Raw genomic sequence first — 27,359 nt, 5'->3', positions numbered from 1 at the left:
CCAGTCCCTGACACTTTCTGGGCAAGCAGCTAAATCCCAAGTTGTGGGTAATGGTGTCATCTTCTCAGACTTCATAATCATTGCTTAGTATCAGTCCAGTGAAATTAAAGTGAGGTCTCCACAGTAAGCTTTGCTGCAGAGACAGTGCGCTATTGAGAAACCCTACCACCCACCCACCCTTGTATCCATCATCCTTCCATTCCATCCATCCATCTGTCCATCCAGCCACCCACCTACCTATCCATCCATCCATCCATCCATCCATCCATCCATCCACTCCTTCTATCCATCCATCCATCTCTATTATCTGTCCATCCATCCACCCTTCCAGTCAGTCACCCTTCCATTCTATTCATTCTTTCCATCCATCCATCCATCCTTCCACCCACCCACCTTTCCATTTCATCAGTTCGACCTTTCCTTCCTTCCATTCATCCATCCACCCTTCCACCAATCCACCCATTTTTCTGTCTGTCTGTCTACCCATGTATTCATTTATTCCTCATGCATTTAATCATATTTGCTAACTGGAATATGTTGGGCTTGTGCCAGGCATTATGGGTAATATAAAGATAATAAATAAATGATCCCAACTCTCAGAGTTTGTAGTCTAGTAGGTGAACTAAGACATGTATTCCCCTAAACAGAATACAGAGCAGATTGAAATAGCTATTATAAAGACCCAAGCTGTTTGGGGGCTTGAGTTAGAAACTGGATTTTCAGAGCAGGACATTGAGGAGTAAGAGGCTCTTGGCTACCTTCTGGCTACTGAACACTTTCTGGAAAGCCCCTTACTTCTTTATCCCTTTGAGAAATCAATGTACAGCTTCCTCTGCTGGATTACTGGGGCCTTTGGAGTTTTCTGTCACTTTCCCTTTACATACTTCACACAGATACAATCATACAGGGACCCAGTTCTTTGAAATTAGGAAAATGAGACCGCTGAGTGGGTAAGTGGTGCATGATCTGTGGGCCAGGTGACGTCTCTCCTACTTGAAAGCTGCCCACTCCCTCTCTCACTCTTTATCCCTGTATCCCAGTGCTCAAATATCCAGTCTGTAAGGGACTGGGATTGGGGGGGTGCCCTGGGGCCAGGTTGGAGGTGGGGCTAGGGCTTGGGCCACTCTGACAGCTAAGCTCCATGGTGGAGACTAACTCTTCCAGGGGTGGGGGAGGTGTGTGAAATTAGTTTTATGTGGTCTCCTTTACTTTCTCTTTGTCAAGCCCCTTGTCCTGTGTAATGCCCCTTGCCCTCCCCTTGGGAGGATGCTGGGGAATATAGGCACTAACCTCCAGGAACTAACTCTTGGAGAGAGCAGTGGAGAATTTAAGAATTTAGTTCTGCCAGTGCAGATGTGCTTTGGTTCCATCCTCCACGCCGAGCTCTCCCCTTTTGTCTGCAATCCTGCATGGCACCTAATGTGGAGACAGGCACGCTGACGGATTGACAGACGGACTGACTGCATGATGAAACAAGTCCTGAGATGCTTTGTTGTGCTCTATCCTACAGGTTAATGGAAACAGCAAAAGAAATGACTCGGGAGTCCTTGCCTATCAAATGCCTTGAAGCTGTCATCCTGGGCATGTATCCTTTGAGTTATGTTTGCTTAAGTTTACTCCATAGATGGTGGCCTCAGAGCGAGGCCGATTGTGCCTTCATTGTCCTAGATTCGCAGAGATGATGCCCATTGTCTCCTTGGGGGAAATTGGCAAGCTCCAAATTGGCACCCCTGGTGCCTCTCTTTAACTTTCACCTTCTGGAGTTGAACCAAATCAGAGCTTGATGGGATCATTGTCTATGTAACCTGTTAGCTGAAGCCAGTACCACTAGCTCAGGCCACATCCGCTGGGCACAAGGAGAATTCCAACTTAGAGGGACTAGAGAGAGAGTGTGTATCATTATCTTTTGCATTCATCTGGCTTTATAACAGGATAGACACTCAGGAGAAATGGGATTATCCAAATGCATCTCTGGGGAAGATTCTAAGAGTAGACTGTGGAGGAGACCAAGCAATGGCGTAGAGTCCTGACTCCGCAGAACATAGAGCTGAAACAAGGGTCTGGTCTCTCCCATACGTTCTGTTCCATTTTCCCCAGACTCCTGGCCCGGCCTAAGGGGAATATGGTCCAGAAAAGTTGTGACAGCACTGACTTAGTTAGTGATGATGGCAATAAAACATGATCTGGTACAAGAGCAAAGAAACTTGTGGTCCTTTGGGTTGGACAGCTGGAAGGGGGCACTAACCAAGGAAATGCAAAAAGACGTGAACTTGGTAGATGGTCCCAGGTAAGACTGGTTAGGTCCTTGAGGGCTGTGCTGAGAAGTGGGAACTTTCTCCAGAAGGCAATGGGAAGCCCACGGGAAAGATCTGGAGCAGAGGCATGACACGCTCATGCATGTTCTTTAGAGAGGTGGTTCTTAGGGCAGATTGAAAGGCAGACTGAGCTGTTCCCTGAGAGAAACGGTGGTGCTTGAACCATGGTCCTGGCCATGGGAGCAGGTGTGAGGGGACATCAAGGAGACAGGATGTATAGGATTTAGAGGTCAAATGAGGGCAGGAGTTGACGAGGAGGGAATCAACCAATACAGCTTTCTGGATTCCAGATTGGGTGACAGTCTGTGGAGGATGGGCTGGATGGATGAGGGATACAGAGAGGTGAGATACTTCTGCCCAGGAGCCATAAAGGTGGAGGAAGGAGTCGGGGAGTCATTGGCACCACTTGTGGGCTGAGTAGCTGTAAGAGTCAGAGGAGACAGAGGCAATGAGCCCACATTGCGGGCTTGGAAAATTGGGTGATCGGATAAGTGTGCTGCAGCCCGAGGGAAGGATGTAATGGGGAGAGGCGGATTCAGGGGGAGATGAGCTCGGATTTGAACATGTCCCATCTGAGACACCTGTAGGTTGTTGAGGGAGGGGGTGTTTAGAGTGTGGCGCTCAGGACCGGGGTCTGCACCGGAAATAGAAATTTGGGAGCTGTGAGTATTTAGGGGTTGGTAGCTGCTGTTCAAGGAAGGAGTAAGAAGAGAAAAAGATCAAGGATGGATTCTCAGTACTTTTTGCTTTGGTTGGACACGATGAGCCTGTGATAGAAAAGTTAGAGAGGTAGAAGGAAAACCAGGAGAGAAGAAGATTCCAAAGTCAGCAGAAGGACAGGTGACTCCCAAATCGGACTGGGGACAATAGGACAGGTGCAGTCTGTTGGTTTGGTCTCCTGGACGTTTTCTAAAATATTTTTTAATGTTTATTTATTTTTGAGAGAGAAAGAGGGGGAGCGCAAGCTGGAGAAGGCCAAAGAGAGAGAGGGAGACAGAGGATCTGAAGCAGGTTCTGTGCTGAGAGCAGAGAACCCGGTACGGGGCTTGAACCCATGTACTGTGAAATCATGACTTGAGCCGAAGTCAGACGCTTAAGCGACTGAGCCACCCAGGCGCCCCGGTCTGCTGGACATTTTCACGGGAAGGGCAGTTTCTGGCCGTCTGCAGCCTGCAGAACACTGGCCAGGCCTCGTCTGAAGTACGATTGTCCACAGGTGCCCAGGCTGACATTTGAAAAATGGAAACTTGAGCCGTATTGAGGCCCTGCCCCACTCTCTTGTCATACCTCCATCCTGCTCCTCACAAAGGAGATGAAACGTGTGCTGGGGAGCCCAGCAGGAGGGCAGAACGGGGTGGGGACAGCAGATGGCCCAGGGCCCTTTTGTGGCAGGAGTCAGCCACAGCTGTTGGGCACAGCCCCCTGCAAGTTTAATGGGGGTGAACAGTTGTTGGGGATCTGCCGGAGGGATCAGTGAGGGAGAGCACGAGCACGGGCCCTTCCCTGGGTGGCCCAGCTACCCTCAGACTCTGCTGACGGATGTCCGGGTGTACCTGGACAGAGGTCACCTTGCTTTACCCAGTAGCCGTGTCCCTGCGCAAATTGTATAAACCCAAACACGATTTTGGCTTACTGGGATTACTTAAATCTTTAGGGACTGTGAGGGATACACCTGTGACTGGCGTCTGGGCCAGCCCAAATGAGGGGACAGTGGCTCTTGGTTTTCCCTCGTTCTTACTGGTGTGACGTTTTAGAAAAGGGCAGAGGAGGTGGGAAGGGTGCAGAAACATGGCTCGCGCTGCTGAACTCAGGGAAATTTGACTCTTGGACACAGACGAGAAACCCAGACCTGAATTCTAAAAGTTACAGCATCTTTGTCTTTTCCCTTTGCTCTTTGTCAGCACCCCTGTGGCCCACTTTTCTCCCGAGCACAGTGAAGGACATAGCTTGAGTCAGATGTCCGTGTCTCCCACAGGCCCCTCTGCAGGTCCGGGGAGGCAAATGGCACTTCAGCAACTTTGAAACAGGTCAGCTTGGCTGCTGCTTAGAGCCCTGTGTCCCCTGTCTTGTCCTGCCTTGTTTCCTCTCGTCTGACGTGAGGCCACTGTTCAGGATTCGTTCATGGAGAGCCCCTTCTTTCGATCTAGCCTCAGCGCGTGCGCACACTCTCACATGCCTGCCGGAGAGACAGACCTTTGGTTCCAAGTTATCTTCTAATTCCGGCAGCAATTTCGGGGGCCTCGCTGACCCTGAAGGGGTTAATCATGGTACCAAATTCTGTGCCGGATTCAAGTGGCAGGTGTGTTCTTAGAGGTGGGGTAGGCACATGCCCAGCCGGCTGGATTCCGGGTGGATCTTCCAGGAGCTTGGGCACTGCTGTCTCCCTCTTCCCTAGAAAAGCCCAGACCATTCCTTGCCCTCATCCTTGTCCCCTCCCTCTCCGAGCCCAGGTCCTCTAGGTCCCAAGGCTTTCCTGATTGCCATCAAGATGGAACAAATCCTTGAGACCGGTCTTTCCTGCACCCTCCTCACTCCCTCTTCTCCACGTGGCCGACTCTACTTGTCCCACAAGACTAACTTTGGCATGGTCACCGCATGACCTCTTCTCTGCTCTCCCTGCGTGCTCTGGGCTTACCTCTCTGACAGTACACATCACACTGGGGTGGTTCCTTTCCATTTTATCGAGATCCCATTGATGTACAGCACTGTGTAAGCTTAAGGGGAACGGCATAATGGCTTGACATACGTATATAGTGAGTGTGGGGGTTTTTAACTGCAGTAAAATATTCATAACACAAATCTAGCATTCTAACTGTTTCTAAATGCACAGTTCAGTGGCATTGAGGACATTCATGCTTTTGTTCAACCGTCAGCACCCTCTGCGTCCAGAACTTCATCTTCTCCAACTGAAACGCCCATTGAACACTAACTCCCCATTTTCTCCCCTCTCCCCTGCCAACCACCGTTCTACTTCTGTCTCTATGAATTTGATTACTCCAGATACCTCGTAAAGTTCCATCGTACAGTATTTGTCCTTTTGTGGCTGGCTTATTTCACTTAACATAATGTCCTCAAGGTTCATCCATGGAGCATGTGTCAGAATTTCCTAACCTTTTAAAAAGTTTGTTTATTTATTTATTTATTTATCTAGAGAGAAAGAGAGAGAGTGCAAGAGAGGGGCAGAGAGAGGAGAGAGAATCTCAAGCGGGCTCTGCACTGTTAGCACAGAGAGTGACACAGGACTCAAACTCACGAACTTTGAGATCATGACCTGAGCCAAAATCAAGAGTCGGATACTTAACTGACTGAGCCACCCAGGTGCCCCAGAATTTCCTAACTTTTTAAGGCTGAATATTCCGTGGTATGTATTCTCCACGTTTCCTGTATCCGTTCACCCGCAGACCCTTGGGTTGCTTCCTCCTTGGAGCTGTTGTGAACAAAGCTGCTACGAACATGGGTGTGCAACTATCGGTTCGAGTCCCTGCTTTTAGTTCTTTGGGGTACATACCCAGAAGTGGAATTGCTGCATCCTATGGCAATGGTGTGTTTCATTTTTTTGAGGAACTGCTGTACTGATCATATCGTGTCCACTTTGAGTCTGTCTCCCCGAGAGACTTCCAGAGAAGGGTTGGATCCTTGATCTTTGGCTCCACAGCCCCACCTGTGGGCTGTCTGGCACAGGAGATGTGCACCCAGTAAGTGCTTGTTGTACTGACTAAAACAACTAAGGAGTGCCCTTATTCCAGCCCCAGAGAGCTCGTCCCAGAAAACAAGCAAGAATTGATGTAAGAGGGCTCAGAAGGATATGATTTCACTCCCTTCCTGCCGGTTAACGTCACATGGGGAAGTGAAAACAGGTAACCATTTTTGTAGAGAGGAGCCATCTGTGCCCAAATTGAGGCTGAGGACGAGGCTGACCTCAGGGCTGCGGGCTGGCTTCTGTTAGTTCCTGTCTTTCAAGGGAACCTGCGTTGGCCCCCACTGACGCAGTCTTTTGAAGTGTAAGGAATGTATGTTCACAATGGAGGTTTATCCATTCAACAAGCATGAAGCAAGCACCTCTGTGTGCCAGGCCTGCGCTATGCCCCGGGGAACACCAGCATGTGAAACGGAACTCCTTGCAAGAGGCAAACAAATAAACAATTACAATGGTGGGTGATTAAGCACAGGGTGCTACAGGGGTTCTTGAGTGGGAGTGGGGGTGGTACTTAACCCACACAGAGGAAGGTCAGAGAAGGGAGAGGAAGGGGGAGGGGATAGCAGTGAGGCTGTTCCAGTTGGGGTGCAGCCTGTGGAAAGAGGATAGGGCCCACAGCATCCTTACCACTCACGATTCCTAGGAGTTCCCAAAGGAATTGAGTCCCCTGCCCTAGAAGGCTGATGTGCAGTGAAGCCATAAGACAAGTTATACTGCAGTTGGCGGCGTCATGTAGTGCGAAGAGTGTTGAGTGGCATTTTGTTCAAAGTTTCGTAGGTCGCTTTGGTCTCATAGCTTTGTGCCGTAAAGGCCACTTAAAAGTCATTTAGGAGTTTCAGTTACACTTGACTTCACATTATGAGGGATTATACGTGCTGAGGGCACAGGTGTGGATGCTTTGCGGTCCCGGCGTATCCTTCAAAAAGTCACGGGTCGCCCTTGGGTCCGTGTGCTAGTCTAGGGTGTGGCGGAAAGGAGATTGCACAAAGGAATAATGAGCAGGGGCTGAATCGTGGCAGGACTTCTGTAAGGGATTTGGGCTAAGTCTGGGGAAGATGAGAGACACTGAAAACTTAAGCAGAAGAGCTGACGTGTACCACATTTTGGCTTGAGTAGACCACTCTGGCCTTTGTGTGGAAAGCACGTTGGAGTGGGGGCAAGAAACGGTGAAGAGAAATGCTCAGAGAATGGAAGACCGTCTCTACTAACTGAGCCCTTATCACGCCCTGGCCACCATGTTCAACACCCGGATGATTATTTACCTTAGAAACACTCTGGAGTCACCAACTGTTTTCAGCAGAAAAGTGACACCCGTGAGTTTTCCGCATCAGTCTCCAGAAAACCGGGTCCTGGCCAGGGCTATCCTGGGACTTTGAGATGGGCTCGTGGATGTGGCACTTCTTGCCCCTGGCTCCAGCGTGTGGAGTCACGGGGGGTAGTTACTTGGAGCTGCGCTCTGTGGGGGTTACTGGTCCCAAACTGAGGCAGCGGTAAGAGGCCGAGTTAGTCCATCCAAATGGGCTGATAAGTGGAGAGAGCCAAGCTGTGATCCCAAGCGCGTTGGGGATGAGGGGAGTCTGTGGTTTGTGTGCTGGAGGCAGCTTTCTGTGTGGTACCCAAGGCTGTCGACATGGGTGTGCCGGGGCCCGTGAGAGGAGCAGATGAGGTGCAAGTATGAGCTGTTCTGACACCTTGCCATCCAGATAATCAACCAGTCTGTTTCTTTTATGTCCGCATTGCCTTGCCTTGATTCTGGTTTTCATTTCTTCTCTGGAGCTTTGCAGAGGCTTTCGGTTCCTGGTCTGTCCCACACGCTCCAGCCAGAATTAATGTCCGAGAACATCATTCTGATTACATTAAAAAAGCCTTTAATCCTCATCATGCCCTGTAGAAGACTGAGGGAAAGGGAGAGATCATTGTTTCATTTTGCATTTATTTAGTTGCTAAAGTAGAGGGCAAGTTTTTCTCTTTGTCCCATATTAACTTGGCACTGATATGCACTGTATACTAGGTACTCAAAGATATCAAGTGAATCCTTTCTAAAAGGATCAGTCTCGGGGCGCCTGGGTGACTTAGTCGGTTGAGCGTCCGACTTCGGCTCAGGTCATGATCTCGCGGTCCGTGAGTTTGAGCCCCGTGTCCGGCTCTGTGCTGACAGCTCAGAGCCTGGAGCCTGCTTCGGATTCTGTGTCTCCCTCTCTCTCTGGCCCTCCCCCGTTCATGCTCTGTCTCTCTCTGTCTCAGAAATAAATAAATGTTAAAAAAAATGAAAAAGAAAAAAAGGATTAGTCTGGAAAGGTAAGGTGTGGGCCCACTCAGAGGCAGAGGGATGGACACTTTGCCCGTATGGGCCACTTCCATTACTGGGAGTCCAAGCTCTGTGAATTTTCAAGGTCTCCTTTCTCTTCCTTGACTCAGATGGTCTAAGATACTTAACCAATGGACAGCCTTCCATCGAGCGATTCCCCATCAGCTTTAAAACCTACTTCTCAGGAAACTACTTTCACCATGTTGTGCTGGGGATTTATTGCAATGGCCGCTATGGCTCACTGGGCATGAGCCGAAGGGCTGAGCTGATGGACAAGCCGTTGACCTTTCGGACTTTGAGTGACCTCATCTTTGACTTTGAAGACTCCTACAAGAAGTACCTGCACACAGTCAAGAAGGTCAAGATTGGGCTGTATGTCCCCCATGAGCCTCATAGCTTTCAGCCCATTGAGTGGAAGCAGCTGGTCCTCAATGTCTCAAAGATGTTGAGGGCTGACATAAGGAAGGAGCTGGAGAAATATGCCAGGGACATGAGAATGAAGGTAGGTGCTGGGAAGACAAGTGAGCAATGCAAAAGAGTTCTATCCCTGTCTTCTGTCTCTCTCCCTCTTGCCTCATGCCCCGTGTTTCTGGGACGGTCAAAATCTCCTTGAGGTTGTCTTACTTAGTAGCCACCCTATTAAAACAAAAAATCGAAATCATTCGCTATTTGACACGGATAATTAAAGTTTCTCTTTGCATATGCTACTTCAAACACTGGAGCTAAAGTCGATTTAGATGTTATAATTACGGCAGTGTCTTGGCCTACAATTCCTTCTATGCAATCAAATCTAAAATGTTAGCCATTTATTTTTATTTTTTTAATGTTTGTTTATTTTGGGAGGCAGAGAGGCAGAGTGGGGGCAGGGGCGGGCAGAGAGAGAGGGAGACACAGAATCCGAAGCAGGCTCCAGGCTCTGAGCTGTCAGCACAGAGCCCCACGCGGGGCTCGAACCCACGAACCGTGGGATCATGACCTGGGCCGAAGTCGGACGCTCAACCGACTGAGCCACCCCGTCGCCCCAAATGTTAGCCATTTTAGATGAAGGTTATGGTTTTGTTGTGTTCTGTCTTTATTATAACAGGGTGATCAATCATCCCAGTTTGTCTGAAACTGAGAGGTTTCTCAGGACATGAAATTTTTAGTACTTAAAACCAGAAGGGCCTGTGCACAGCAGGATGAGTGGGTCAGCTGGTTTATCATCTCTTGCAGAGTTGCATTATATCTCTGCTTTGTAAGTTGCAACGCGTTTTGGCATAAAATCCTGACCCAGTGTCACAATAGGAAAGAAACATTTACTGTGCTGGCTTTATATAAACTACACTTGTAAAGCCTTCTTGCTTCTGCCGTGTCACTTCCATGGTGACACGATGCCTGCTTGTCCCTGTCCCTCCAGGGCTTGTGGAGTCACGGAGAGAAAGCCTGTGCCTACACTGAGGACCACAGGGGAAAAGAGCCTATGCTGACCTCAGACTTAGTTCTGTTTAGCTCTTGGGGACCTGTCATTTTCACTCTGAGGGACCTGGAAACGAGATTCTTGATAAATTGAAACCACTCTGTGCATGTGTGTGGGGTGGGAGAGTCAGAGGAAAAACAAGCTGGTTTCTGGAGCAATGTAGATGGGACTTGGCTTTCACGAGACAGCACCCAGCACCCAGATGCAGCCTCAGGGGAGCTGAGGCCTTGGGCTCTGCTTCTCTGCTGTGGAAAAGGGGGCACGGTATAATCATTTCAGCCCCTGGGAAGCGGCACCTTTGCTCCTTGCCAGTGTAGACTGAGAGAGGAGCATCTGTCAGACCTCCTGTTTGGAAGGCCTTCCAGCTTCAGTGCCTTCCAAGCCACGGGATCTTGGTGGGCTGAGGGCAGGAAGACATGAGGGCGGGGTCCTTTAGGAGCCGGTGTGGTAACTCCTTACATCTCCTTCAGATCCTGAAACCTGCAAGTGCCCATTCTCCAACCCAAGTGAGAAGTCGGGGGAAATCCCTGTCCCCCAGAAGGAGACAGGCAAGCCCCCCGAGACGGCTCGGCAGGAGAGACAAGTCGTGAGTAGTATTTCCTCTTTCCCGAAAGCCCAACACACACATCCGTGGGGTTGTCCTAGCCCACGGGGACGAAGCTGTGTCGTGGGCCTTGGCATCTGAAGCTGACCGAGATCTCCAAGAGGACCGCCCCTCACGCAGGGGGCATCCCCTGTAGAGAAGGATCCCCCCCTGCCCGTCACTCCCATTGCGCTGACGCCACCACCTGTCAGCTATAGACTCAGAAGAAGAGCCCAGCCCCAGACTGCAAGAGATGAAGGGTAGCCTGAAATCCTGGCACCATGGGAACAGCACTGGCTTTAGAATTAGGAAGCCTGGGTCTGGGGCCAGCTCAGCTCCTTCTGAGCTACGTGATGTTAGGCATGTCATGTAACCTTCCTGGGCTTCAGTTCTCGCAGCCAGAAGAGCGGATTGTTAGAACCGATGAAACTTTCCTAAAACCCCGCAGCCCTCTGTGCCCAGCAGAAAGCGTGATCGTGGTTTGGATCACAGCGTCAGAAATACCCACTTCTTCTTTGCTGACTCTAGCTCCCCTGTTTTAGCCCCGAGGCTAGTGATTCCACACCTACTGCTTAGGTCAAAATGACCCACTTGAGAAGTGACAGATTGGAGAAGCTGAGGAAGCCCAAAGTAACCAGTGATAATCCACTGGCAAATATTTGGGCCATACTTATACAGGGAAAAAATATTACTTTTATTAATACCAGCAGCATGCTGGGTCACAGGAGGCTCTCGCCGCACCAGGGATGATGTGGGTACAGCGCACAGTGGTCTAGGCTGAGCCCGGGCTCTGCTGCTCATTAGCCTTGTGGCCTGGGGAAGCCCTTCCCGAGGATAAAAATGCTGTCCCTGCCCATCTCACAAGGAGTCGTTAGGATCAACTGAGAAGTTGTAATGAGAGCGGTTTATTCATGGGGAACTGCTTTCACGCAAGCACGTTATTATTGTCACGTCCACGCTGTAGAGTAAGAAGGGAGAGCTGTAGTTTTCACTTTCAGAGGAAGAAAGCCGAACACTGTGCTGTTGTGTAGCTGGTCGGTGATGGGACTGGGGCTGGAACCCAGGTCGGCCCTGGGACGGTGGCAGAACAGGGAGTATTGGTTCTGCTTTTGGAAGAACAGGACAGGATGGGGTGTTGTCAGTTTCGAGGAACGTTCCCTATTTGTCCTCATTCCCCATCCCACTGCTGAGCCCAGGGTTCAGCTTCTAAGCCAGAAAGGTGTTGGCTGAAATGATGGGGGTCCCGGCTTTGAAAAGGGAGGGATGATGAGGTGGGTGGGGGTTGGGAGCTCCTATAGCAAGAGAGGTTGGAGAACAGGGGGGATTCAGCATGGCTTTGTCCTTTCAGGGAGCAGGTTGGCTTCAGATCTTTCACACATGCCTCTGACCCTAATCCTGCCTCTGATGCTGATCACGGCCCTTGACTCTTGACCCTGACCTTAAATTAACCCTAACCCTGCCTCTCCCCACTCTGTGATGCAGTCATCCACCCATTGATGTCCCTGAACAAAGTAGCAGTTGTCTCAGGGGACTATGAATATGTCAGCCGTTCCCAGAGGGTCCTGTAGCATAGAATTCCAGAAGTAGGAATCTGGTTACTCAAGAAGCAAGGAAGGGGCCCTTTCCTTTGATTTGCTAGCTTTTCTGCCCCTGGAGGGGGCTTCCCTTTGGAGCTCCCAGTATACAGTCCATTGAATAGTCCATAAAGCCTTGCTTTGCCCTCTAAAGTCCTGAGCACATGAAGTCCTGAGCACTTGAAACCCTAAGCATTCTATGTCATGGATTGATGCACAGAATGGCAGCTGTGGGTTTTTCAAACGATCCCTGTTGGATCCATTTTGCCTGCATCCACAGGAACTCTGCAGTCCAAGCCATGTTCAGGTTTTAACCTGAAAAAGTTACCATGAGTGTTCAGGAATGGTAAAGCCAGCAAGATATCAGAAACTGGTTGTGGAGACAGTAGTCAGGGTGATGCGCCGGGTGCTGGGCATCTGAGAACAGTGGAGGAAGAAGTTGCATTTGAGTCTGGACTGTGGGATTTGAGGAGCTTCTCAGGCATCCTGGGACAGTGTCCTAGAAGCTGCTGAGAGTGTAGTTCTGGAGTTTGAGGAAGTTGAGGAGTAGAGATAATGACATTAGAGCCGTCTACTGAAAAGCGACCGTTGAAGCGAAAGTTGGGTAAGTTGATGAGGAAGGAAGGAAGTGCTGGCAGGCCTTGAGTAGCCCAGAGGAAGAAAAACCAGAACAGGAGATGGGGAAGGAATAGGCAGAGAGGATGGATCTGGAGTGTTAAGGAGCCTGTCTGCACCTGCAGGAGACAGCTGTTAGGGTCGTCGGAGCAAATGAAGGGGGGAGATGAGGAAGAGTTTAAGGTAGATGAGGAGGTAGAAGTTGACAGACTGTACATTCAATGGCTTTTATCCTGCTGGTGAAGGATGTGCGTCATCGGGTGGGAGTGAGCGGGCGGGTGGGTTACCCGTACAGGGTAGGAGGGTAGGAAGGAGGGGCTGCACACAGCATGAGGGCCCAGCTGAAGATGGATGGAAGGATCCACACCCTGTCCTCAAACCTGAGCAAGCACAGGGTCCTCAGAGGGCTTGTTAAAACAGGCTGCCAGGCCCCTTCCCCAGTGCTTGTGATTTAGCTGTTGTCCTGGCAGGTTCCCAGGTGAGGCTGATGCCGCGGGTCCAGGACCACTCTTGGAGATCCGTGGTTTGATCAATCAGAATGAGAGAAGTGAGCGGGGGGTTGACTTTATTTTTTATTTTTATTTTTTACTCTATTATTATTATTATTATTATTATTATTATGAGAGAGAGAGAGAGAGAGAGAAAGAAGGTCTTAAGCAGGCTCCATGTCCAAGGTGGAGCCCGATGCAGGGTTCCATCTCACGACCACAAGATCAAGGCGTGAGCCGAAATCAAGAGTCGGATGCTTAACCAACTGAGCCACCCAGGCGCCCCAGGGAGGCTGGTTGACTTTAAAACACAACAGAATGTCAAGATGAAGGTACTGGGTGTGCTGAGGCCTGAGCGTGACTCCAGACCGGCCTGGGCCTCTAGAGATTGAGGTGCTGAGGTGAAACTAGGGGGTGTGTCCCCAGCCTGACCCTCCAGCGTGGGGCTCCACTGAAGACACTCTGGGAGGAGCCCGACTGTTCATCCTCCTAGGGGCCAGATAGAGAAACTGGTTTTCAGTCACCCCCAGGCCATGCCCGTAACCTAATCTCTGGCTACTCTGTCACGCACCCGAGGCAAGCGACCCTGCCTGCGCCTGCAGAGGACGGCGCTCAGACTGCCGCAGTTGTGAGTGTAAAGCCACCTTGTAGTGTTGAGGCCCCACTCGTCCTCTCCCCTCCTGTCCACCGGAAGCACGGAGCGGGCCTGGGGAGGGGGAGAAAGTCACTAAGGAGAGGGGGGTAGTCATTGGAGGGATCAGGAAGGAAGACCTGCAGGAAGATGGGAATCAGTTCCTCTCTCTTCCCTCTATGTCCCGAAATTGACCCCAGCCTCAGCAAGACAGGCCCCAGGAGCACAGAGGGGACGGCTCATGGTTCAGTGAAAACATAAACTTTTCCAAAATGGTGGAGGGTAGCTGCAACCAGCCCCTGAACCCCCAGACCCTTACCCTGCCCCCACAGCCCTTTCTCCTGGGCACAACACTGGTTCCCAGGAGTCTTCCTTCATCAACTTTCCCCAGCGGGTCAGGCTTCAGGCATTTTCTTTTTCACAGCCAAAGCCGGGGCGGGGGGGGGGGGGGGGTTGGAAGAGTTTGACCATCAAGAGAGGCCAGGTGGCTTGTGGGTTCCTGTGGACCATTTTATATGAGCTGATCTAGGAAGACCACGGCCATCCTTGGGAGTGGAAGCCCTTGCCACTTCTTGTTCCAGTTTGGAGGTCAGGAGGGGAATCTAGAGGGCAGACATCTTGGCTGAAGTTTCAAGTGGATTGAGGTGTCACAAGGAGAGAAGATTCTTTCCCTAATTCCTCCTCAACCCTGCTTTCTGAGTTGCAGGGCTGGGTAGGGGCTACCAAGTAGGAAGAGAGGGGACAGAGAGGCAAGAGTTGAAAGTAAAATGAAGGGCTGTGTGAGGCAGGGAGCACAAGAGGGATGGCAGCCCCTCCCTCCCCCTCCAGATCCCAGCTTCCGCCATTGCTGCAGACTAGAACCCAGGGCACCCTGGTTCCTAGAGGTGTGTCTGGAGAGGAGCAGCTTCTCAGCTTCTACCCGTGGCCTTCACCAAGCAGGCTTTCCTCCAGGTAATCTTGATTTGGTGAGGAAACGAAAAAGGGATGCATTTGGTTGTGACCCAATAACTCCGCCAAATTCTGGCCGTCCTACCGTCGAATGGCCAGGACTAGGAAGGGTTTGTGACTCTGTCACTGTGTTATTTTTTTAGCATTACGTAAGGCCATCAAATCATTTCTAAATGTGTTGGGTGCCATATGAAGCTTGGGAGTGGCCCAAATGGTGGAATATTACCATAACAGGCAAGAGGCCCATCAGCTGTGGGGTCCCAGCCCCTTTCTGTGCTGGGATAATTTTAGTGGCTTTATATCCCTGACGACCTCATCCCTACAGCTGGAGCTACTTCCAGCCCTGCCTTCCTCTCCATTTTTGCAGTTGTCTGAATAATCATTCTGGAAAGGAGGTTCAGTGTCCCCGGGGTTGACAGAAGAGTCAGCTGGGTTGGAGGGCGAGTGGCGAAGACTGCATTAGTGTCAGATCAGGCAAGGTTTTGAGAGGGAGACAGGGACCCTCCCCCCTCCCCCCACAAGTCCTTTGTCGCACTCGGCTCCCCTAGGAGCTTTTAAAGCAAACCTTCCGCACAGAACCATCAAGTTGGCTCCTCTGGTTCTAAAAGAGACAGGGAGATAGAGGTTGAGATCCACGTTTGAAAGGCCTGCTGTGCACTTCCACAAACTCCTTCCCCATGCTGGGCCTCCCTCCCCTTTCAGCTCTTCACTGAGGGCCGCCATGGTGCTTCTCAGCAGCAGCCAGACACCCTCGGGATGGGGGGGGGCGTGTTGGGCACAAGGGTTAGACCTGTGGTGGGAAGGGAAGTTTTTGCTTGTCACAGTGATTATTCTCAGGGGTCCGGGATGGTAAACTTCCTGCAAAGCTCATCCTCCTCCATTAAGAAGCTTTCCACCTAAAATGCCAACAGTTGCCCTCCTGAGAACCACGAACGCTCCCGGGGGGCCCCTTCTGTCTCTGACAGTCCGCAGCTCTTGGCTTGCTGCCGATGGGCTGAACCTGGGAGCTTAGGGGGTGAGTGGACAGTGGTTTTCTGCCTGGGCTGCCTGTGTCAGCACGAAAGCAGCTCATTCCAGTTGGAGCAACCGCGTGGAACATTCTTCTCAAGTGGGGCAAGAGTCCCTAAGGACCTGTGAGAACATCTCTGTTCTGTCTCTGCTGTCTGGCTCCTCTTCCTCCTCCATCCCTCCTCTGCTCTTTTTTGCTGTTTATGGTCCTTTTCCTCCCTTTGTCTTCCCCTTTGGTTTCCCTTCTTGGTCCTTGGTCTCTGTGGCGGTCTGTGGCTCTCCCGGGCTTTGCTCCCCCTGCTGGAGACCCTCAGGCTCACAGAGGTTACTAAGCTCCGTCTTAAGATCTCCCTCCTTTCACTGCTGGCCCCAAGCTCCACAACGGAGTTCCTGCCCCATTCTGTCTTGAAGGATCCCAACAGTTCCTCCAGGCAGTTGCTCAAGTGAGCCATGATGTCATAACGAAGTCATAGAGAATCCCCTTGATTCTAATTGCATTGAAGATACTCTGAATGAGGCCTACGAAGTCATTCTCTTTGGATTCCAAATGAGAAAATGTCCCAAAAGGTGGAAAGGAGAAAATTTTCTTAGCATGGAAATTAGAGGGGACGCCCCCCCCAACACACACACACACACACACACACACACACACACACACAAAGAGTAGAAAGGCTGTGGAAGGAGAAGTAGGATCTTCTGGATGATGTGGAGTTTCCTTCTCGAAGCCCAGACAAGGTAGTTTCAACGCAGAGGACTGCCCAGCTTAGCTCCCCTGGGATTTCATAGGGGCCAAGGTCCCTGGGGATGCTTGGAGAAACCGGGATGGATGGGGGGTCTTGACAGGAGAGACCTCCTGAGGCCGAGTGAGCAGGGAGCCTCCTGCAGGTCAGATAGCACCCGGGGGTCCTGGCCGGGTTCTCCGGAGCAGCAAGGAGGGGAATCGCAAACAGTGGCTTGTGGCGCTTGGTCTCTGGCCAGAGCCTCCTGCCTCAAGAGGACTTGGAAGAAAGGGCAGATCCTGGAGAGTCTCTTCTGGGCCCCGTCTCTCAGGCTGAGGCCTGTTTGCTTACGTAGCAACTTCAGCTGTCTGCCCTGCAGCTGCCAGAAGGTGCCTGCCATCCTGGGAAGTAGGGCGTGTGAATGAAGAGCGGGACTGGCTTTGAATGAGGGTGACAGGTGGGGAAGAACCAGTCCCCCCCTCCCAGTGCCCCTCCAGCTGAGGCCTACCCAGATAGGTCATAAGTCCTAAATCGGTGCCTGGCCTGACCTGATTCCTGCCAGAGTAGACACGAGAGGAGGGTCTGGGGTCTCTGCTTGAACTAGTAAACGCTGGGCCAGCACCATCCCTGGTTTAATCTGTTCCTCACCGTTAACGCTGAGGTCCGAGAAGTCAATGTTAGAGTTGCACCCTTACTGTAGAACCCTCTCTAGAATCCTGAGTCCACAGAGAATACAGCTAAACTGGTCCTGATGGGCATGTTCGTGTGGGAAGGTGACTAGATGAACACGTGGGCATGTCCACTAAGAGTCCACTAAGGGGCTCTGACCTTGGGGAGACAGGAGTAAGCAGTACGAACAGAGTGGTGGCCTGTGCGTCCCAATCAGGCGGCCCTGAACTGGACATAGAAGGATAGTGTCCCTGAAGTATCCTCATAAAACGGAAGCAAGAGGCAGATTTCCCTCAGAAGGAAGGGAATGGACCTTGGCTCCAGGGAAAGCTATTCGTCCTAGTAACCCAAGATCTACGAGGCACTTGGCACAAAGTGCTGCTAAATGAATTCTTGTGGGCTGGGGCGCTTGGGTGGCTCAGTCGGTTAAGTGTCTGACTCTTGATCTCAGCTCAGGTCTTGAGCTCAGGGTCCTGAGTTCAAGCTTTGTGTTGGGCTCCGTGCTGGGCCTAAGGCCTACTTAAAAAAAAAAAGAAAAGAAAATCCTGTGGGTGAGAAAGTAGCAAGCAAGCTACAGGAGCCTGTTCTCCCGGCTGCCACCCAGGCCGTCTGACCTTTGCTCCCCCATCAACTGCCAAGCAGAGAGGGGGTGGGCGTTGAAAAGTGAGGAGAGGAGGTGCCCCAGACACAGGCCTTACACAGAGTTGCAGAAAGGGGACTGGGGATTCAGGGCGGATCCTGTAGGCTTTCCTTCCACTTCCTGCTTCTTCCCTTAAACCCAGTCTCACACAGACACACGGCCCTGGGGTGTGAGGTCCCCACTTAAGTCCCCGACATGCTGCCATGAACTTTCTGGTTCTGAGCCTCCTTGTGGCTTCACTGCCACCAACATCCAATCTAGCCAAGCTCTTCCTGGGCACCGAGGCCGCCTCCGGGTGTGAGAGACTCGAGGTTCGACGTGATGGTTCACTCTTCCCAGACTCTCAAGGTTTAGGTAGCAGTGGCGAACACTCCTAGCATTTTATAGATATATTTGGATTAAGTGAGCGAATCACAAGCCATATAAGATTGAGACAAACTGGAAAACTCAAAGTACCATATCTACTCCCAGCTACCTGGGATGAGAGGTCACGTTGAAAATGTGGGGCCACGTCAGAAGAGCGTGGGGGCACCTGGTTGGCTCAGTTGGTACAGCATGCGACTCTTGACCTCAGGGTTGTCAGTTCAAGCCCCGCGTTAGGCGTGGCGCTTACTTACAACAGAAAACCAGAATGTGAACATCCACCATGTGCCAGACTAAGGTTTCTGTGCTACGGAATACCTTCTCTATGGAACCAGCATAGAGAACCTACCTGCCTTCTGAACGGCCTCTACTGTTCACACGTGGGACCAGGCCGTCGAGCAGTCACCCTAAGTCACCCTGGATACGTTTCCATGACAACAGATGAGGCTGGGACCATCCATTTGTGTGCTGAGGGAAGTGCTCCCTTCTTCCTTGCACAACGTGTAGTACTGGAAACGAGAAGTCCTCTACCCCATTTTCCCTAAAACAGGAGGCGGGCTGAGAGCCCTTCAAAAGGAAAGGTCTTTGAGATCTTTTCCTTGTCTGGACTGGGGAGGGGTTTGGAGAAATACGTTGTTCAGTCTAAAATAATAGCCGTGGATCTGATGAGAGGTTCTGGGCAAGTGCAGATCCGGCTGAATCATCATCCTGGTGCTTGTGTTTCTTAAAAATATATCCCTTTGCAGAATTCTAATTATAGCCAGGGGAGCACTTGGAAGAGGTCTCTCCACGCACAAGCACTGGCCCTGAGACGAGCTGGCCAGGAGGGAACTGTATTTCTGGCTGGGCCCCACAGGCACTTCTGCCCTTCTGCCCTTCGCCAGGCCAGGAAATTGCAGCCAGTATCACTGTGAAAGAAAAGGGTTTCCTCTTTCAGGCAGTTCACTGGGGATCTCAGTTGAACTCCTTTTCTGCCAGTATTAGCCTTTTGTTCTCCCCTGGGTTCTGGATGCCTAGGGGGACATGGTCGGGAAGTGGGATACAGAGGAAGGAAACAATCTAGTCCCTTACTTTTGGAAGCCCTCAAGCTCTCTGTCATTGCAGAACCACATTCCGCTTTCCAAGCAGGCAGGTTCCCCAGGCGGCTTTTAGAGGTAAGGTAAAGCTCTTCTTGCACAGGAAAAAAAAAAAAAAAAAATTCTTCCTACATGTTAATTCTAAGAATGTTGTTACGGTGACTTGAATTTCTGGCTTAGGACTGTGTTTAAAACATCCCATCATAAAGGTAACATAAATGAAGCCCTATCAGCCATTTACACGTTAGTGAGAACTTGACCCGAGTCGATTGAGAACTACAGGGTATTCAACAGTGGGGATTCCTAGGTGAATTTACTTGATCCCTGCTGTCGATTTGTTCAGTCTCCGAGGCAGCGATAACGATTATGAACCTGCAGGATTCTTTCGCAGAGGTACCGGAGGACATACCCTAGCATATAGGGGCAAGGAGTAATGCATCGTGAGGGAAGGAAAGTGAGAAGATGCTTAGGGGAGAAGTGGCATTTGGGCTGGACCTCGAAGGTATGACAAGAAGGCATGGGGGAGGTGCAGAGACGGGGGTGGTTGTGGTATATATCCTTAGGTGCTTGGGAGGATGCTTTGGGTGGCCAGCAGGAGGATGGATCGGTTTTCTTCATGGTTAAGGGCATGAGCTCTAGATTCTGGGGATGAGCTCTGGCTCCGCCACTTGCTAAACATGTGACTTTGCTTTCCGCAAGTTTGCTACCTTTCAGTGCCTCGCTTTCTTCCCCTGTATCAACCCCATCGGGTTATGGTGAGAATTAGTTAATCCCTGTAAACCTCTCAGAGCAATGCCTGGCGCCTAGTTAGTGCCAACTAAATGAAAGCTACTTATAATGGTGATTTCTCAGCACCTGGAAGATGGGGGTGGGGGTGGGGTGGGGAACTGGTGGAGGTGCTAAGGAAAAGTTTAGAAAAAGGAGGCTAAAGACCCCCCCCCAAATTAAAGTACATCTGTTTTTGGGGGGTGCCTGGCTGGCTCCATTGGTAGAACCTGCGGCTCTTGGTTTCGGGGTTGTGAGTTGGAGCCCCACGTTGGTGTGGAGATTGCTTAAAAATAAAATCTTAACAACAACAAAAAAAAGTACATCTGGTTTCAAGGGAGCCAGGAGTGGACCAAGGGTAAGGGTAAAGTTTTACGAACACAGACTTTGAAAAATGTGGTGAAAATTGTTTCCTCAGAGCTGATGGGCTCCAAGGTGAGGAAGTCAGGCGAGTGGGCAAAAAATGGCTTCCAGGCGGTGGCATAGTAGTGATCCCCGGCGAGCCCACATTCCAGGGCAGAGCGGCTAGGGTGTGTTGTCTTCTAGACCTCCTTGACCCTGTGGACCAATCCAGCAGGCACTGTTGGTCACAGGACTGAGGGAAAGGACATAGGTCAGTGCAGATCTGTTCGAACACCTGAGAAACCAGGTTAGGCTCCTGTCTTGCTAGCGCTATTCTCACACATGAGGGTCAGCACATTTATTGGAGTTTCAAGAAGGAGAGACGTGACTCGGTGTTGAGAAGGAGGCCAGGTCGGGAAGAAAGCATGGGCAGGAAAGGTGCAGACACTGGGGTGAACCCACTGGGAGGTGCTCAAGGACCCTGGAGTGGGGATTCTCTTGGTAAACACAAGGAACAGACAAGGGGAGATCTAAAGAGCCACTATGGCTTAGGTCCTACACAGTGTGCAGGGCTCCAGGGAAGAAAACTGACTCTAATTTTTTTTTAAATTTCTTAATGTTTATTTATTATTTTGGGGGGAGGGAAGAGAGAGAGAGAGAGAGAGAGAGCGCAAGAGAGAACATGAACAGGGGAGGGGCAAAGAGAGAGGGAGACAGAATCTGAAGCAGGCTCCAGGCTCTGAGCTGTCAGCACAGAGCCCGACACGGGGCTCGAACTCACGGACTGTGAGATCATGACCTGAGCTGGAGTCGGATGTTCAACCGACCGAGCCACCTAGGCGCCCCAGAAGACTGACTCTTATAAGTGAGTCTCCGGACTTCATGCAGGGTGTGGCCACATCTCCGGAGTGGAATGCTTGAGAACTTTCTAGGCATGTGTTCTGACTCCACATGTGAACCTTCTTCAGGCCAACTCGACTAGCATCGTGTCTGGACTGGTGTTGTATTAGTGAGTTAATGGAGGGAAAGAAATGATACCGGTCAGGCTCAGATTTGGCGGCAGGTGAGGTTGGGGTGACTTAATCGTGCTTCGCCATGATGTGAAAGAAGGTCGGCGGAGGTAGTGGGGGCATCTTACTGCTCTGCCTCTTTACTGTGCTGCCGTGAGGGCCGAGCTCCAGCCATCGCTTCCACAAGAAAGAAAGAAAAAATGATGAAGGGCACATGCCAGTTGTTCTCTGAACAGGCGTCTGGTAACCTCCACTTTAGTCTCATTGGCTGCAACGTAGTCCAACGCCTTGCCCGGCCTCAGGGGGCCTGGGAAATGTAGTTTGTATTCTAGGCGGCTCTGTGCCTGGCGAAAAATCTGGGTTTTGCCAAGGAACAATGGAGGAGTGGAGTGGATGTTGAGGATGTGGGTGGGTGGATGTGACTCTGCCACACGGAGATGATTAAAAAACGTGAGGTTAAAAAAAAAAAAAAAAACTCATTCAATACAAATGTAATTTATATTTGGATAAGGAATATATGCTTACGTAGTTCTACTACCAGGAAAGACAATGTGGAAATTGTATTTTGATTGCTCTAGGAAATGACCTCCATTTAATGCTTTTGTAAAGCAAGGAATGCATAGAGTACTTCAGTCTTTTCCATTGGCAAGTGAATTTTTGATTGCTCAACTTCCTAAAAGTGGAGACCATTGAGGAGGGGAGAAGTAGATTTGCCTTTCTAGGCACCTTTGCCTCACGAGGATGCAACTTATGGGGAGTCTCTCTGAAGGAGAAAGTCCCATATTCGCTGTTTGAAAAGATGACATACCTCAGGCAAGGAAACCAAACAGAGACTTTATTTCAGGCTGTGTGAAAAAATGAACGAGATACAAATGGACTCTGAGCCAGACTTGTCTGCAAGAGCCCTGGTTCTCTCCACGTCAGCGGGCTGAGGGCTAGGGCAGAGACATAAATGTCAGTTTGAACCCTCAGGCAAAAGTGTCAACTCAAGAATGGTCCTGACAGTGGCCCCTGGGGGCTACTCTGCCCGTGGCTCTGTTTATAGGGAATGGCTGATGTCTAGGGCACGTATGGCTGGAGGACACCATCACCCTGCAGCTCAGAAGCCTTGAGCTCCTTGATGCGGTGAGCGGGGGTCTACACGTAAGGAAGCATTGAGACTTCTGTCCACTGGCAGCCATATTTATCAGCATCATCTGTGTACGTTGGGCACCATGAGCAGAGACACAAAGAAACAAAAGGCATGATTCCTGATCCATAAAGCAGGACACATGATCATGCTGAGAAATCAGCCCCATGCAACACAGAGACAAGTAAGTTGACAAGTTCTTTAGTAATGGCACATAGTCAGGGAAGGTTTCTTGACCACTTTGAATAATCAGGTTTCAGAAGGGATGTTCGTAGACTGTTGACATGGGATATATCTGAAAAAAAGAAAGGGAGGGAGGTGAAGAGGAAGAGAGTGAGAGGAGATGGAGGTAGAGGGAGAGACAGAGAGAATGAGAATATGTAGGGGGTAGAACTTGTTGCCAAAATGTGAAGCCTATCCTTAAGCAGCACCCTAGATGGAAGCTAGCTGTTCGTTTCTGGCTCTGATAACGTTGAATGAGTTGGACCACGTTCATGCCAGGGGAAAACTGTTTGCTGTTAGGAAGGCTTTCAAAGGATAAAGCAAGAAACTTTTAAACAATTATATTTTCATTTTGGTCTCTTTTCTTCAAACACTTAAAACAAGGTTCACGTGTAGTGTAAAAATGTCTTCAGTCTTCTTATAAACTTTTGAATTAGGACTCACTTGCCACACTGAATATGCTAAAGTTGGTTGTTTTTGTTTTGTTTTGTTTTTTTGTTTTGCTAAACTTGTTTTTTAATCTCAGTTCTCTCTTATCCAAGAGGGTAGGAGGCTTACTGAGAAATGGGGAAACTGTGAGCTAAGTCGTCGAATGCTTAGGCATAGTTTTATATTGGGAAATCATCGAGGAAATGTCTTTAATGAAGACAGATGATGCGCCTTCTGATTTTCCTTTACCAGCTTGAAGTATTTTCTTACATGACTTCACATAAATGCTTAGTACTTCAGAAAATGTATTTAGAGAGATGATTTGCCACTGAATGAGTTTCCACACCTGACATGCTTTTTCAGATGAGTTGTAAAGGATTTGCCCCGACTTGATGCATTCAGGCCTGAACAGTAACCCTCTATCAAAGATAGTAGAGAATCTCTCCCTGCGAATCTGTCACCTGAGCGGTCTTGAAGTTAGTGGCTGGGCTTCCCCCGGGGCACAAACACCAGGAAGCTAAGAATTCAAGGAGAATCTGGCTCAGGTTTTTAGTTCTACCGTATTAGATGTAACTTTTTAGACCCTTGCAAGGTTTACGGATAACTGGGTTTCAGAAGTTAGAGTGTGACCGAATTCAGGCTTCAGGTTGGACAAACTCATTTGGCAACCCCAAAATGCTTTTGAACTGTACATCAAAAGCCTGTGAAAATGTTCCCTAGATCCCATAGAAGTGGACCTGAGAACACGAGGTTGAGCTGGGAACTCAGGCTGGTGGGGGGGTGAGGGTGGAGGGGACAAGCACCAGAAGGGTTAGGAGAAAGAAACAGAGTTCCCAGAGTCTAAGTGACCTTTCTCTCTCCCATGCCCTCACTCTACCACCTTTCTTGGTCCCTTAGGCCTGCACTGCCTGAGAAGAAGGTGGCTGACCTCAGCACGCTGAATGAAGTGGGCTACCAAATCCGAATTTAGGCAAGCCATATCAGCCAACAAGGGGGCTTCTCTGGTGCTTCTCTCTGCACTTTACCCCAGCATCGTCAGGAGGAACTGCAACTATTTACGGAGAACCTGTGGATTTTATTTTTACGGATTCACTTGGACGTGGAAGCGGAGTGGGTGGCAACAATTAACTTTGAAAGAAAATTCACGAAGGGGCAACCATGGAAAGGCTGAAGTAAGAAAGCCCACTGCGGTTGGACTGACTCCCTCACTACAGATAGAAAGGGTAATACCATAAACTGTAGTTTTATGTTTTCCCACTCACCTGTTTTTGTTGACTTGCTTTTGAACATTATGTCTCACCGGTAGGAAATGTTAATGAAACCCTCCCTCCTACTTTTGATATAGTAAGGTAACTCAGTCAGTATTAATGTCTTTTTCAGCAATAACAGAGGCAAAGATTGGTGGGATTTTTTTTTTTTTGTAAGCAGTCAATATTACCTCAGCATCTTGACATCAGATATGCAAACTTAATGGTGTTTTCATTTTTTTTATATTCTATTTGTATTGCTTCCCCGATATTTCCAATGGGGATCTCCACAAAGTTTGGAATTTTTTCCTGGTGCACACATAATGAGATTTAAGGTATTATATCAAGTGTTTTACTAAAAAAAAAAAAAAAAAAAGCACTGAAATTCTTCTGGCAGTACGGGAAACTATTTTCAGGATGTTGGAACTACTTCTTAATCTTTCTTAAAAGCATTCACGGACAGCAGTTTCTGTTCTTTCAAAACAAAACAAAAAGCACGTGCAGGAGGTAGTCTACGTTCTGTCGCTGACATTTAAACTTTGCAAACTCCAGCAAAAAAGAAAAAAAAAAAAGCACAAGAGGTCATAGCGCCGCGACACAAATTGAGCAATATTGCAGCGACCGCTGACAGCCACACACTCAGAAAGGCAGAGGCCCGCAGTGGATCAGTAGAGAGCCTGGAGAAGCAGATAACCTTTCTCTTCAACGTTCCATCTGATTTTTGAACTCTGAGTCAGACCTTGATTCTGAAGGACTCACGGCTGGTAGAGACGTGTTCCGATGTCTTATATTAAGACCAAGCGTGGCACGATGTGATCATTTTCCAGTACCTTGCTTTTTAAAGTACCACTTCGTGACATTTAGGAACTAGCAATTGGAAAATGCAGTGAATGAGAGAAGCAGAGCCTTTTTTAAAATGGAAAAGTCTCTCAGGTACAGGGTTACACCTCATAGCCTGACGTAGTCCATCAAGGGCAGTAGGAGCATGTGGCCTGCATGTGGTGGTCACAGTGGAACTTCCGGCTGCGGGCCACACAGAACCCTAACAGCCAAATCTGTGTTAGCAATATCAGGAGTATGCTTCTGTTGCATCTGTGTTTTCTCAGCCGCCATGCCAACTCGTGAGGCCCACAGGCGTATTTAAGTGAAGTCTACTAGTCAACGCAAGTGTTATTTTAGTCTCAGTGCTTCCTCTCTGGCTTTCTTTCACTGAAGGTGATTTCAGAAAGGGAGTAAAAAAAGTAAGAATCTGCTTGATTCTTGACCAATAAAACCACCGAAGGTGACTTTGTCCTTTGGCCACGTATGCACGAGCTCGCTTTATGCTAAAACTCAATGGCATCAACGAAAAGTATTTTCTTGAAAAAGGACATTTAATGTCCTTTACATGAAAAGTACCGAGTAAGCATACATCTCAATTAGGTGAAAATACAGAAGTTAAAAATTCTGAACTTGATCACTTTAAGAATACTATTATCAGAGTTTAAAATGAGGTTTCTTTATACGTCTTCATAAGGCAAACTCATTTGAATTAGTCAATTCGTTCTTCTTCTAAAACAATCCCGACTTAGCTCCTTTTATGTATGAAAAACAAGATTTACCTATCTTATGTTTATCAATGTGAAATCTTGTTATCTCCAATAAGTATTTATACCACTGCAGTATAAGTAGCTTAGAATAAGGATTTTCTAAGAGCCTGGAATAGGATTTTCCAAGTGTTGCTCAAGCACTGTCCCATCCAAAATAGAAAAGGTCAGTAATTGCAGAGCCTTGTTTCCCACAAAAATGGGTAAAAGAACAGGAACACAGACCATTTCTAATATTCTGATGTATAAGCCTTAAAACTGCCAACTGTCTTGATTCAATTAGTAACCTGATTTTTTTTCCGCTCCTTGATTTTAAGATTCATTTCCCCAAAGCAAGTGTTCGTGGCAGAAACAGGAAAATTAATTTAAAATGCTCTTAGTTTTCATTCTATTTTCATTGCCTATGGAATTATGTTAATTTCTAAAAGATTTGAGACAGGCACCAAACTCCTAAATTCTAGTGCAATAATTTCATTAAAATGATACTAAGGTTAAAAAAAAACCAAAAAACAAAAACCATGACATGATTTACCCCCCAAAATGGATTTTAAGACTGGCTATAATTCAAAAAAAGGAAATCTATGAGATGATTTGAATCTAGTATTGAAAGTTATTCATGCAAGAGAAGTTTTGTGCTCAAGCCATTATGGGGATACATGGCAAAGTTTAAATGGATGACAGAAATCTTGATTTTAGACTACATGTTGTGCTGTTTTGAGTACACTTTATTTCAGAAAGTGATATTTAGTATTTTCTATACACTTTGAAATCATGAGCATTTCACTTTTTCTAAGTCAATTATTTCATAAGGATTTTATTAATAGATACTGGTAAATAGAACTTTGGAGATCTTAATTCTGTATTCTTACTATACCCGAGGCTTTTGTAAGCTATAGTTTTATGTACAACCTTGTACAGTTTTTTTGACACACAATTCAGAATCTTGTTTATTCTCCTGGACTTTGTTCTGGCCAATACATTTTTTTTAAATCTTTAAGGAAAACTGTGATTGTTTTAGTGGGTATTTTTCTAAGTAAAGGAAAACTTGTATAATGGTATTTTAGAGAATGCCAGATAAGTGCATGTTTCAAGTTAACGTTTTTCTCATCACTTGTATGTTTAGACACGGCATGGGACTTTAATAAAACCATCCTGGAAACTGAAGGATTGTTCTTCTTCCAAGAATGTAAGATGGTGTGATTTATTTTTTTTCTTGTCCTTTGACTACATACTTGTCCTGGCAAACGTGTTTATCACTCTCTCATCCCTGTCTTCTTCCACAATTTTCAGACTCTTTATTAAACACTATTCTGTTTTGCCACATCTTAATTCACTTACATCTCAGCATCACCCTAAGTAATACAGGCTCAGGGTAATGAAATAGTTCAGAAAGGGCAACAGCCCAGCATATGCAGCTTAGCACGCCTGCCACGAAACCTTCAGCCATAGATGCACTAGTGTAGTAATTTATTAGGTGATTCACAGGGACACAGTGCAAATGACTTGACTTCTCTGTTCGTTCAACCCCTTGAACTCTCT

At 48.7% G+C, this 27,359-nt stretch overlaps 1 protein-coding gene across 1 annotated transcript in view; it reads left to right on the top strand.

Moving 5' to 3' along the window:
• Positions 1 to 26,984, top strand: part of VASH2 (vasohibin 2) — a 41,413-nt gene extending 14,429 nt beyond the window's left edge. Inside the window, exons 3-7 of the mRNA XM_030303047.1 lie at positions 894 to 950; positions 1,511 to 1,585; positions 8,441 to 8,822; positions 10,247 to 10,362; positions 23,885 to 26,984. Of these exons, the coding sequence (XP_030158907.1) occupies positions 894 to 950; positions 1,511 to 1,585; positions 8,441 to 8,822; positions 10,247 to 10,362; positions 23,885 to 23,957 (703 nt within the window). The 3' untranslated portion in view covers positions 23,958 to 26,984. The remainder of the gene's footprint in view (positions 1 to 893; positions 951 to 1,510; positions 1,586 to 8,440; positions 8,823 to 10,246; positions 10,363 to 23,884) is intronic.
• Positions 26,985 to 27,359: the final 375 nt, after the last annotated feature.

The sequence above is a fragment of the Lynx canadensis genome, chromosome F1 (genome assembly GCF_007474595.2).
Source record: "Lynx canadensis isolate LIC74 chromosome F1, mLynCan4.pri.v2, whole genome shotgun sequence".
Taxonomy (NCBI): Eukaryota; Metazoa; Chordata; class Mammalia; order Carnivora; family Felidae; genus Lynx; species Lynx canadensis.
Note: the sequence above shows the minus strand (reverse complement) of the source record. Positions and strands in the feature narration are given on the sequence as shown.